General features: G+C 41.3%; 1 protein-coding gene across 1 annotated transcript in view; it reads right to left on the bottom strand.

Annotated features, from left to right (window-relative positions):
* Positions 1-221: 221 nt before the first annotated feature.
* LOC307270492 (NACHT, LRR and PYD domains-containing protein 3-like) overlaps positions 222-13,027 on the bottom strand; it is a 33,835-nt gene continuing 21,029 nt past the window's right edge. The window contains exons 14-18 of the mRNA XM_080054375.1: positions 11,233-13,027; positions 10,507-10,677; positions 10,210-10,371; positions 4,642-4,688; positions 222-4,521 (exon numbers count right to left, since the gene is read on the bottom strand). Of these exons, the coding sequence (XP_079910501.1) occupies positions 3,977-4,521; positions 4,642-4,688; positions 10,210-10,371; positions 10,507-10,677; positions 11,233-13,027 (2,720 nt within the window). The 3' untranslated portion in view covers positions 222-3,976. The remainder of the gene's footprint in view (positions 4,522-4,641; positions 4,689-10,209; positions 10,372-10,506; positions 10,678-11,232) is intronic.

Below are 13,027 nucleotides of genomic sequence, written 5' to 3'. Positions count from 1 at the left end.
AAGATGTGCATAATGAACAAAGAGCCGTCAGTTGTGAAGCCACAAACAGAGTGTGTTGATGTGAATGTTACAGTGTGTCTCCCTCTGCTGGTCACTGACTGCTACTATAATCCACTGGGAACATTGAACCAATACAGAGAGAGAAGTTTAGTCCAGGTGCAGTGTGTCATCTCTGACTATTTAGAGGCATCAAGTGCTGAAAGTGTGGTTTTATTGTGTTTATTGATTCATTGTTTGGTTATAACATGTCATAAAAACATTACATTTTCCCGTCACATTTTCCTCAGGACCAAGTTATTTTAAGTTTATTTTATTCGTACAAACAAGTCAATTCAAAGTGTGTGAAACAGTAAAACGCATAAAGACCAGGGCCCGGTTTCCCGATAACGTCCTCTCTTAGCGAGCTACGAAGACTCCTACGTTATGATTTACCAAAGTTGTTTACATCTGTAGTCGTGGTTCCCGAACGGTCTCTTAGGAGAAACACTCCTTACGTCGTTCGTACACTGCTGAAATCGGTTGCTCCGAGTTCGATTTTCCATTTCCTGCTTATTTCATGCGCAGCTGCATCTGTATGCTGTCTAATCAAATCTACCCGTGCATTTCTAGTGTAATATAAAGTCATAAATTAGTTTGTTGAATCATCATCTGTGTTTTGGAACTCTTGTTTTATAATCAAAGTATCTTTAAGAACACTAATCACGTTACTTGGTGGGTCAGTAATGAAACTGAAAGTAGATATAATATCGCCAATAGCCTATATAAATAAAAACAGACGGCCCAAACAGCGTCCAAATGAGCTAAAATCCTAAATACAATAAACAGTAACATGGCACACTTATTTTAAGGTAAGCTCTAATTGATTATTCATTAATTTTTTCGCACGTTTACATGTTTTGAGGCTGAGGATCCGACGCACTCTGCCCGGGCTCAGCTTACAGCTGAGCCGGTGTGGAACACAGTGCGGAGGTTCTAGTGTTAACCATGGTCGAACATACTACCATAGCCTATACTAATTTAAAAAAAGATATAGAAAATATAGAAACAGCGGAGGAGATGAAGATTGTTTACAGCAATTATTTTCATCATGAATTACTTGTGGCAGTTCCATGCGCAACAGGGATGTCACTCGTGTCCGTTTTACGCATGGTGCTTTACGGAAGGATATGTGGGGGTTTGTATCTCTGGCGATGCCACAGCGATCGCAGGGACTTTCACTTGTGTCATTAAACTTATACATCTGACTGTATTTCATATCACAGGGACACAGCGATGACTGTATTTAATAACAAACTGATAAAAACGATCCGACTGTAGGCTATAGTGTATCACGTAAGTATTTTCATATTGACGGACATCGCATCCATTCAGTTAACGCTGATTGTCAAGTCAGTTAGATGACTAAAAAGTAGGCTACTTGTTCATATAGTTTGAACACTTTGTGAATCAGAGTTAATGGTATTCTGCTAAAATATAAAATAGCCTACTTTAAATATACGTGATATACACTATACAGTTGGATCGTTTTGAAAAGTTTGTTATTAAATACAGTCATCGCTGTGTCCGTTTGATATGAAATACAGTCAGATTTATTAGTTAAATGACACAAGTGAGAGCTGAAACATCCCTACGGTAGAGCTAAGAAGGCTCTGCGGGCGCTCCGGACCAACCTTACCAACGTATGACGTACGAAAGAGATTCGTAGCAAAGAACGTTTTGGGAAACAGGCGAAACGTTAAGTAGGAACTCTACATAGGGGTTACGAATGACGTAGCGTTAAGAAGGCTCTACGAAGGCTTTGGGAAACCGGCCCCAGGAACACAAGGCAACAACCTTAAAATATGATTCAAAAGAGTGAAATAGAAGACAACAATAATAAAGATTAATGTGCAGTGTAAGATCAAAATCTAGTAAATGTGTCTATAGTGGATCAATTGGTTATGCAGCAAAATACACACATAATATTTACAATATATACATGTCTGAAAAAAGTTACATTTTCTATTAGTAACATTTAGTATTTTTTTTTCCTTTTTTTTTTTTTTTTTTTTTTAAAGTCAATTCAAAGTGCTTAACACAGACAGAAAGGCATTACGAAAATAACCATGCTGCAGCTGACCATAAAAAGTATGTAGTTTGCGTGCAGTATGCTACAATTTGGACAAACTGTATAGGGGAGAACAGGGTTAGTTGTCACACTGGTTGGTTGTCACATTAGTTATATCTCGGCACCAGAAGGCGCTGTCTATGTGGTATGGAAATGTCCAGAATTGGGATCAGAGGTCACCTACATAGTCTTCCTTGGAGTTAGACTGCTGAATTTGAGGTGAGAGGACGGTTTGTGTTTTTCATGTCAAATTGAAAATATTTAGCTCCTCAGTATTTTTCTTCTAGGCTTTTACACAATGGGTTTATAACAAAACACTTGTTACACTAAAAAGGTGTGAAGGGAAAGCTATACTTTAGATTGTTGTTAGCAAGCTAATTAGTTGTCAGATGGTTGTTGGCCTTGATGCTAGCAAGAAATTCCAGTTGGGGTTGGTCATCACATTCTCTTTCGGGGGGTTGGTTGTCACATGTTATCCAAAGGCTGCAGCAAGGAAAGGAACCCAATAACGAAAGAAAATGTCAAGCTGTATCCTCACTGACACCCCAGAGAAGGAAAGAATAGAGCAGGAAAAGGCAGCTAGCATGCAAAAGAAAAGGGCAACAAAATCAAAGCGACCCAGTGCATCCCAAGCTAGACCAGCTGCCAAGGCTACTGCACCCCAGTGCAACTAACCCTAACCCTAACCCCCTGCTGGGGAAGAAGAAACAGAAGAGAAAGAGACAGGAGGAGGAATCTTCATCAGATGAAGAGGAAAGTTTGTGTTTGGTTTGTATGGAAATGTTCTCCAGCACCCTTTCAGGGGAGGTAAGGGAGAAGTGTTGTATGTGCAACCAGTGGGCACACAAGCTCTGCTTAGTTAGAGTGAGCAGACCCTACATTTGCCATCACTGTAACTCAGATAGTGAATGTGTGTATCCTAGTTGAGTAGGCTATTATTGTTAGACCTATTTGTTTTGTTCTTTATGTTGTTACATAAGCTGATTTCCTGTTCGTCTTCCTTGCTCATTTTGTGTTAAGATGCATAAAGTTATGTAGGCCTATTTTTCAACTTGATAATGCAATCAAACTTTCAAATGTAGTTATGCCTTCTTGCCTTCTTTTTAATATTTTTCCCATTAAGATAACATTGTGACTAATAACCCCATAGTGTGTGACAACCAACCCCTTGATGGGGTTGGTTGTCACCATGTGTAAGGGTGTCTTTGATGATTAATTTCTTCTTTATTAAAATAATTTGGAAAATGAGAGGGATACACATTTCAAGCCAACACATTGAGCTTCAATTTAATGTAGGAATGACTATTGAAATATATTTAGGTGATGAGCAATTCTCACTAGAGTAAAAAGTGTGCCTACTAACCCCGTTCTCACCTACTGGTATATTTCATTTTACGTTGCACCTTGAACTTGCCTCTTGCTTATATAGTATATCTGTCTCCTCACTGTTTTTTTTTCACTCTGAGGCTCAGTCCATGTGACCTAACTTCTGCTGCAGTTCTGGGTCAGAATCACAGAAAAAGCTGCTGTTTTAAAAGTGGAGTCAGTGATTCTTGAGCACACATGACAAAATCACTTTTTGTCAAAATCAGTGAATGTCACGATTTGCTACCTGTCTGGTGTTAATACACAGCCTAGGCTCTATAAACTGGTATCTACACAACGGAGGTCCACTGTAGCTAGCGACATGCCAGTTTACAGAGCCTAGGCTGTGTATTAACATTGGCTTTTTTTTACATAGGCTAGCCTTCAGGTTGTGGATCGTGAGGAGATATTCACTGTTTTTTACCAAAAAATAAATAATTGACAAGCATTCTCCAGAATCGCTGACTCCACCTTTAAACCACAGCAGTGGAAGTTGTCTCCCTCCTACAGACGACACAGAGACACTGAGGCACCAGGCCAGACTGTAAACCCAGGGTACAGAGGTTCAGTGAATGTGGTGTTGAAGGTGTGGAGGTGGATCAGTGAGTCAGAGGAGACTCTGTAGAAGGACAGAGAGCCAGCAGGACAGTCCACATACACTGCTACTCTGGGAGAGACAGTGGAGGAGGAGATGGTTGTGGATCTGATATTGTGACTGACCCAGTAACCACAAGGATCATCATCATGATCATCATCACAGCTCAGACTCCAGGACTGATCATTCCATCCAAACCCACAGTCTGCACTGTCTCCTTTCCTGCTGATTCCTCTGTAACTCACTGATATATGAACCCATCCGCTCCTCTCGACCTCCCAGTAACGGCGACCAGTTAGACCATTACTACACAGCAGCTGAGGTCTGCGGTCAAACCTCTCTGGATGATCAGGATATGGCTGCTTCTCCTCCACATGTGTCACCTTCCTGTTGTTGTCAGACAGTTTGAGGTCTCTGTTCACTGTGTTTGTGTCCAGTGTGAGTTCACAGGAATCTGATGAAGAGAAAAAGACACAGCAGCAGTTCATCAGACACCTGAAGGCTTTATTTCTTGGTTTGTGTCCTGATGTTAATGACACATTTTGTCTCCATCAGTCAAACTGAATCCACTTACACTTCGTCAGACCAGGTTTTAACCTCTGCTCTCCACCGTGGTCCATCCTGGAGGAAGAAACACAGTCAGAATGATTTTCTATCAACATGAGTCCTAATATAACTGCTGTTCAACATGAAGCACATTTTTATCTCTTCTAAATGTACATTAAAAGGATATTTTTCAGATATTTAGTACTATTATCAACCTGGGAGTGGACAAATGTAATTTATTCAAAAGTATGTTTATTATTATTGCAATAATCCAAAACAATGAATAATAGTGTTATGACCACGGGAGAGGCAGTGACACAGTCTGGTTTAGCGAGCCATTTATTAGCTTCCACAGCTTAAACACGCTGGCTCACAAACTTGACCCGAAAGCAACACACCTAAGAAGAAGAATCCCCATTAGAACCCCTCCGAGATGGCCCGCCCCTATCTCCCAAACCCTGTGACGCTATATAATAAAGTTACTGCATGTACAAATATATACTGTATATATATATATATATTAGAGGTGGGCATAGATTAATTTTTTTTAATCTAGATTAATCTAGATTAATTTTGGAATGAATCTAGATGAATCTAGATTAAAATGGCTCATTTGAATTCATTCATAATATGTGTGTGCTCCTAAATAATGACTCAAAGTAAGTCTTTGAGAACGTGTTTCTCAAGCCAGGTGGCGCATCAGACCAGGGGCTCATCTCCTGTTTCCAACATGCATCACAAACTGCTTGAGGAAGCTGTTCTACTATGATAATTGGTGATGAAAATAAATAATGTTCAACAAGATGTTACTTAGTAACGCGTTACCGGCATCGGACCTCTTTTTTCAGTAACGAGTAATCTAACGCGTTACTATCTCCAAACCAGTAATCAGATTAAAGTTACTCATCAAAGTCACTGTGCGTTACTTTTTCTGTCATTTTCCTTAGTGAAACATTTTACATAACTGCACAAATGACTGCGATTGCGATTTTATGTAAATAAATGTGCGCGCATGTGTCTCTAAACTCTCCAACTGCTCCAACCGCTTCTCTCGTCTTTTTGGTTGCGCCCCTCGTCTCTCTCATGCAGCGTGTGTGTGTGCGCCTGTGTCTGTGTGTGTGTGTGTGTGTGTGTGCAGCAGCATTACGGCCGAGTCGAACTGTGGCGCAAAACAAAGTTTTCCCCCCGATGAAATATAGCGTCTGCTATGGGGATATTTAGGATTCGGGTACGGTGACGTTGACGTTGAAGAGATAGAAGTGTTTAAAACTTGGAAACTTATAGTCACGTGGCGACCGGTGGCCACACACACCCACCCTGCGTTCCAATACCCGATTGTGTCGTGGGCAAGTGATGGAGAGAGAGAGAGCGGCGGGTGTGTGAGAGAAGCTTCGCCCCTCGTCTCAGCGTGTGTGTCTGTGTGTGTGTGTGTGTGTGTGTGTGTGTGTGTGTGTGTGTGTGCAGCAGCATTACGGCCGAGTCTGAACTGTACAAATGACTGGCTCCCTGAGCCGAACAGGAGGTGGAATAAGAGATTAACGGCGATATTTTTTTTTATCGCCGATAAGAGTCTGGCGTTAACGCAGCACGTTAACGCCGATAACGGCCCACCACTAATATATATATATATATGTATACAGTGTCGTGCGAAAGTTTGTGAACCCCTTGAGCCTTTTGGAATTGTATTTATTTTAACCATTATTAATTCATTTTTTTCAATACCAGTATTTTTATATGAAATAACAGATGTTTGTTTATCAATTCAACATTTTTCTTTTCCAGAAATCAATTGTTAAAACAGTTAAAACAAATTATTTGACAAATGTTGTATGTGCAAAAGTTTGTGAACCCTAAGCTGCATTGCTTAAATCGAGCAAGGTAAACACAATCAGGTGGGCCAAATTGATTGATGAAATAGACCAATGTAATGAGAGATCTTTAGGGAAGAAATTGGGCGCCACTAGATAAAACAAAGATAAAACCTGGTCAGTTTAGGCTCACCAAAGTGAACCCATACAGGTCAGACATGCTAAAAGGAAAATAAATCTCAGAAGATCTCAGGAATAGACTTGTGATGCTGCACATTTGTCTAGGGACAGCTATAAATTAATTAAAAAAAAGTTTGAGCTCCATCGGTCCACCGTGAGGCAAATCATCTACAAATGGAGAGCTTTACGAGTGACTAAACATCTGCCTAGAAGTGGACTTCCTTCAAAAATATCTTCAAGCGCCACAAGAAAAGTATTTTTTTAGTTAAAAGCCAACCCACACATTACATCTAGTGATTTGCAGACCTCTCTTGCAACATCTGGGACAGATGTGCATGGTTCCACAATAAGAAGAAAACTCAGTCAACATGGCTTTCAAGGGAGGGTTGCTGAAGAAGCCTCTGCTCTCAAAAAAGAACAAAACTCCTTGCCACAGCTTTGCCAGAGAGCACCTGGAGATACCTGAAGTCTTATTCTGTGGACAGATTAGTCCAAAATTGATCTGTTTGGTCATAACCAAAACCGCCATGTTTGGGCAGAAACGCAACTCTGCCTACCACCAAGAGAACCTTCTCCCAAGTGAAGAATGGTGGTGGCAAATGGTCTGCAAATCTCCAGATGTAATGTGTGGGTTGGCTTTTACCTGAAAAATCCCTTTTCTTGTGGCGCTTGAGGATATTTTTGAAGGAAGTCCACTTCTAGGCAGATGTTAAGTCACTCTTAAAGCTCTCCATTTGTAGATGATTTGCCTCACGGTGGGCCGATGGAGCTCAAACTTTTTTATACGAATGTATAGCTGTCCCCAGACAAATGTGCAGCATCAAAACTCTATTCCTGAGATCCTCTGAGATTTTCTTCCCCTTTCAGCATGTCTGACCTGTATGGGTTCAGTTTGGTGGGCCTAAACTGACCTGGTTTTATCTTTGTTTTATCTAGTGGCGCCCAATTTCTTCCCTCAAGATCTCTCGTTACATTGGTCTATTTCATCACTCGATTTGGCCCACCTGATTGTGTTTACCTTGCTCGATTTAAGCAATGCAGCTTAGGGTTCACAAACTTTTGCACATACAACATTTGTCAAATAATTTGTTTTATCTATTTTAACAATTGATTTCTGGAAAAGAAAAATGTTTAATTGATAAACAAACATCTGTTATTTCATATAAAAAATACTGGTATTGAAAAAAATGAATTAATAATGGTTAAAATAAATAAAATTCCAAAAGGCTCAAGGGGTTCACAAACTTTCGCACAACACTGTATATAATATACAGTAGCCTATATATACAGTTTTGCTGCAATCTCCCAGGGAAGAAGGCACTTGAAATGATTCACTCAAAATGTAGTTTGCACATTTAATGTGTATCTTCCGAACAGTGGCAATATTAGGGGGGTGGCTACTGCCCCCCCCCCCATATCTGATAGGTTTTATTTAAATTATTATATTTTTTTCTTAATAGGTAGCCTAGTTCAGAGATGATATGTATTTTTTTTCTTTCTCACTTTTTTTCTGATAGGTAGTTGGCCACGTTCATCAACACACACATTGACCAATCAATGATGACAGCTAATCCACTGATATAGGACCAGTTTGCAAAGGTAGGACTGTGGCCACTAGAACTGGTCTCTGGTCAGCAAAGGTTTTGAAAATGGCTAAGTGTGTGTACGACACCCGTGCCACGTGCCCCAACAGCTTTTTGAAAAAATATATAAGATTTTTCTTTTTTGTCTATGTGTATGTAATCTTATTTCAATTATCTTTACTAGTGCAGTGCCTGTATGAAGCAGGAATTAGCTTATGCATGCTTAAATGTAACCTGTCTATGAAAGTGGGACACAGAAACAGATGTTGCCTACACACAGTCATTAAACTGGCTGTCGCATTGCTCGTCAAAGTCACTTTTGGTCTTTCTCTAATAAGCTGGATGGATGCAACGTTAGCAAAGAATGGAGTATTTTTATCTGCCAGCTACAGAAGAAGAAAGACAGAGTTTGTATAATTGTCAAGTAACGTTAACGTGTCAATAGCAGTCAGCTGTGAGACCCACAGTGTGTGTGTGTGACATGCTAACTGAAATTAGCATCACTGTTGCGGTAGTGTTTAACCATACATTAACTGTATTACAGTGAAAATAGCGTAAAGTGCGATCTTTAACACTAAAGCGGACGGGTTTGATGTGTTGGTGATGTCTGTGGAAAGGTTTAAGAACATTTTGTTTGTGAAGTTATCCCGGCAGTCTCTGTTGACTTGAGGTTTCACGGAATAAGGAAGTAACAACAGGCTGTACCTGCCGTGTCCCGACTCCCACTCCCACTCGTCAATGCAAGTTTTGGTCGCAGCGGCCAATCAAATCTTAGTGAGGCAGGGTTTAGTCGGAGATTACTTCATGCCCGTTCTCACTGTGGCCTTCAGTGTGTGCACGTATTTTCCGCCAGCATGATATTAATATGATAGCTTCTACATATTTGGTCCAAAAAACTTCAAAATCAAAGATGCACACCTTTGTGCCGTGCGCAAGCAAAATCCGGAAGCTCAGGCCGATCTGACTAGCGGTCATAGAGATATGCAAGTCACAGACAGACATATAGACACACAGACAGATGTTATTTGCTTCATAGATAGATTGTAAGTGTAACATGTTCTAAGTAATTCTATAAATCAAGGTTTATTTTTTTAGCTAGATATTTGGATAGAGCCCTAATAACATTATCAAAAGCTGACGGGAGGAAAAAGAAAAAACACAGCTGACGAACGGTAGTAAACACAGCGGGCCTTAAGGCAGCGGTCAAGAAAACCTTTTTGCTTTGCTTTATGCTGCTCTCGCCTTTTTAATCTCTCTCCCTCTTTTATTAGCCCGCACCTAGGCCTACACACACGTTAATTCTCATACCTTTTATGTTCAAGTCCACGTGATGGGCAATACATTACCAACCGACTTGTATGGTGCCGACCAGTGGGGCAGAGGACGTTTAAATGTTTAAACGACTAGTCCTGTGCATCCATAAGCCATGCATGGTATACAGACTGAAAATAGTGTAATTGATACAGGCCCAGCCTACTGCGGCATTTTATTTATTCAGGCTATTTATTTTTACAGCCTATCACGCATGCTGGCTATTTCAGAACCAAACGCTGTCTACTAAGCCTACCTGCCGCCAGACTGATAGGCTACACGTGAAATACATGTTTTAAAGTAGTGTAGCCTAAATTCTTATTTATTCCTATTTCATTTACTCACAACATGAATTAAAGTAATATAAAGACCCGTTAGCAGAGCAGACTGTCCTGCTTGTCAGGTTCCCCAATGTAACAGTTGTGCCACTCCTCCATAGTAAGGCTGGAGGTCCAACTTTACGTTTAACATTTCTGTTTGTTACCTGCCAACAACTGTTACTTTGGTACCGTTACTTCCTCATTTGCGGCTCTTGTCAAACTTAAAATCAACGTCATAGTCCTTTTATATACACTTCTATATCTTGACTATGAACCAATCAGATCGCTTGATATGAGCTACCAGTTTTATAAGAGAAAACATAATCTCCGTCATAATGATGGACCAGAGGGGAAGGACAGCAGCAGTGTGTGAGCTCTTGTTGTCTGTTCATACCTGAGAGTCTCCAGTCTCAAGAGGGGATCCTCCAGCAGCTTCACTCCTGAGTCTCCTGGATGGTTGTAGCTCAGGTCCAGCTCTCTCAGATGGGAGGGGTTGGAGCTCAGAACTGAGGCCAGAGAAGCACAGCCTTCTGTTGTGACCAGACAGCCTGACAGACTGGAAATAGAAAATATCATAAATTAATTATTTTAGAAAATCCTACAGATGTTGACCTGCATTACCTACAAGAGCCTAAAGCTGGATGAGCAGGATTTATAAGATCAACAGTTAAACAAACAGATGAATACTGACCTGAGTGTTTCCAGTTTACAGTGTGGACTCTTCAGTCCAACAGAGAGACACTTCACTCCTGAATCCTGCAGGTCGTTGTTACTCAGGTCCAGCTCTCTCAGACTAGAGGAGGAGCTGAGAACTGAGGCCAGAGCTACACAGCTTCTCCCTGAGAGGTTACAGCCACTCAGCCTGAAGGAGAATTAGTGAACACAAATAAAAAACAATTAAACAATTATTTAAAAAATCAAGCACTATTGATTAGGGATGGGGATCATTTACGAGAAAATATGTTTTTCACAAAACTGCCATTGCTTATGAGATGATTATAGCTTGATATAAGACGTTAAATAGATCATACCATCTACTGGGATAACAAATGTCTCTCCCAAACAACTGTATAATTCAAGTTTCTCGCCAAAAACAAAATATTCTTCTTCTTGGTGTTACATTTGAACTTATAATGAATGTTATATACAGCAACTTTCTCTTCTAATCATCTGCTTTCTTACACTTTAATTATACAATCTTAATTGGAAAATCGATTTATGCAGACCAGTGATTGGATACACATTGAAGTGATTGGATTGATTGAACTTAAATTATGTGACGTACTGATAGCACTACTGATCGATAACCTCAAATTTGATTGATTTTCAGATTTTGAAGAAAGAGGACCCAAGTCCTTAATGGAACACAGTTTCAAGCCGCATCCCTACTATTGACATGTTTCATGTGTCCACCTACAGAGCTTTGTTGGAGGCTTTGACCACTGGCAGCAGCCTCAGAAGAACCTCCTCTGAAGCAGAGTATTTCTTCAGGTCAAACACGTCCAGATCTTCTTCTGATGACAGTAAGATGAAGGCCAGAGCGGACCACTGAGCAGGAGACAGTTTCTTTGTGGAGAGAAGTCCTGAATTCAGGGACTGTTGGATCTCCTCCACTAGAGAACAATCATTCAGTTCATTCAGACAGTGGAACAGATTGATGCTTTTCTCCGAAGAGATGTCCTCACTGATCTTCTTCTTGATGTACTTTACTGTTTCCTGATTGGTCTGTGAGCTCATTCCTGTCGGTGTCAGTAGACCTGTTAGGAGACCCTGATTGGTTGGCAGTGAAAGACCCAGGAGGAAGCGGAGGAACAAGTCCAGGTGTCCATTTGGACTCTGGAAGGCCTTGTCCACAGCACTCTGGTAGAACTGTGTATAATTTATGAAGACTATAGACCGGTAGGATGTTGTTTGTTCTTCTGACATAAGATTGACTCCATAGTTGATGAATGTCAGATGGACATGAAGAGCAGCCAGAAACTCCTGAACGCTCAGATGGACGAAGCAGAACACCTTGTCCTGGTACAGTCCTCTCTCCTCTTTAAAGATCTCTGTGAACACTCCTGAGACCACTGAGGCTTCTGTGATATCGATGCCACACTCTTTCAGGTCTGATTCATAGAAGATCAGGTTTCCTTTCTGCAGCTGCTCAAAAGCCAGTTTTCCCAGAGACTCGATCATCTTCCTGCTCTCTGGACTCCAGTGTGGATCTGTCTCAGCTCCTTCATCATACTTGGTGTTCTTCAGTTTGGCCTGAACCACCAGGAAGTGGATGTACATCTCAGTCAGGGTCTTGGGCAGCTCTCCTTCCCAGCCGGACTTCAACACATTCTCCAGGACTGTAGCAGTGATCCAGCAGAAGACTGGGATGTGGCACATGATGTGGAGGCTTCGGGATTTCTTGATGTGGGAGATGATTCTGTTGGCCTGCTTCTTATCTCTGGATCTCTTCCTGAAGTACTCCTCCTTCTGTGGATCAGTGAACCCTCGGACCTCTGTCACCATGCCAGCACAGTCAGGAGGGATCTGATTGGCTGCTGCAGGTCGTGTGGTTATCCAGAGGCGAGCAGAGGGAAGCAGTATCCCCCTGATGAGGTTTGTCAGCAGCACATCCACTGAGGTGGACTCTGTCACATCAGTGAGGATCTTATTTTGTTTAAAGTCCAGACGAGGTCGACACTCATCCAGACCGTCAAAGATGAACACAACCTGGAACTCTTCAAAGCTGCAGATTCCTGCTGCTTTGGTTTCAGGAAAGAAGTGATGAACAAGTTCCACCAAGCTGAACCTTTTCGCTCTCAGCACATTCAGCTCTCTGAAAGTGAATGGAAATGTGAACTGTATGTCCTGGTTGGTTTTGTCTTCAGCCCAGTCCAGAGTGAACTTCTGTGTTAAGACTGTTTTCCCAATGCCAGCCACTCCCTTTGTCATCACTGTTCTGCTTGGTTTATCTCTTCCAGGTGAGGCTTTAAAGATGTCTTCTTGTCTGAAGGTTGTTTCTGGTCTGTGTGGTTTCCTGGATGCTGTTTCAATCTGTCTGACCTCATGTTCCTTATTGACCTCTCCAGTCCCTCCCTCTGTGATGTAGAGCTCTGTGTAGATCTGATTTAGAAGGGTTGGGTTTCCTGCTTTAGCGATTCCCTCAAACACACACTGGAACTTCTTCTGCAGGTTCGACTTTAATTCACGCTGGCAAACTTCAGAGGGACTTC

The sequence above is a fragment of the Ammodytes marinus genome (genome assembly GCF_949987685.1).
Source record: "Ammodytes marinus genome assembly, contig: scaffold_138, whole genome shotgun sequence".
NCBI lineage: Eukaryota > Metazoa > Chordata > Actinopteri > Uranoscopiformes > Ammodytidae > Ammodytes > Ammodytes marinus.
The sequence above is the reverse complement of the archived record's forward strand: the minus strand, read 5'-3'. Positions and strand labels throughout refer to the sequence as shown.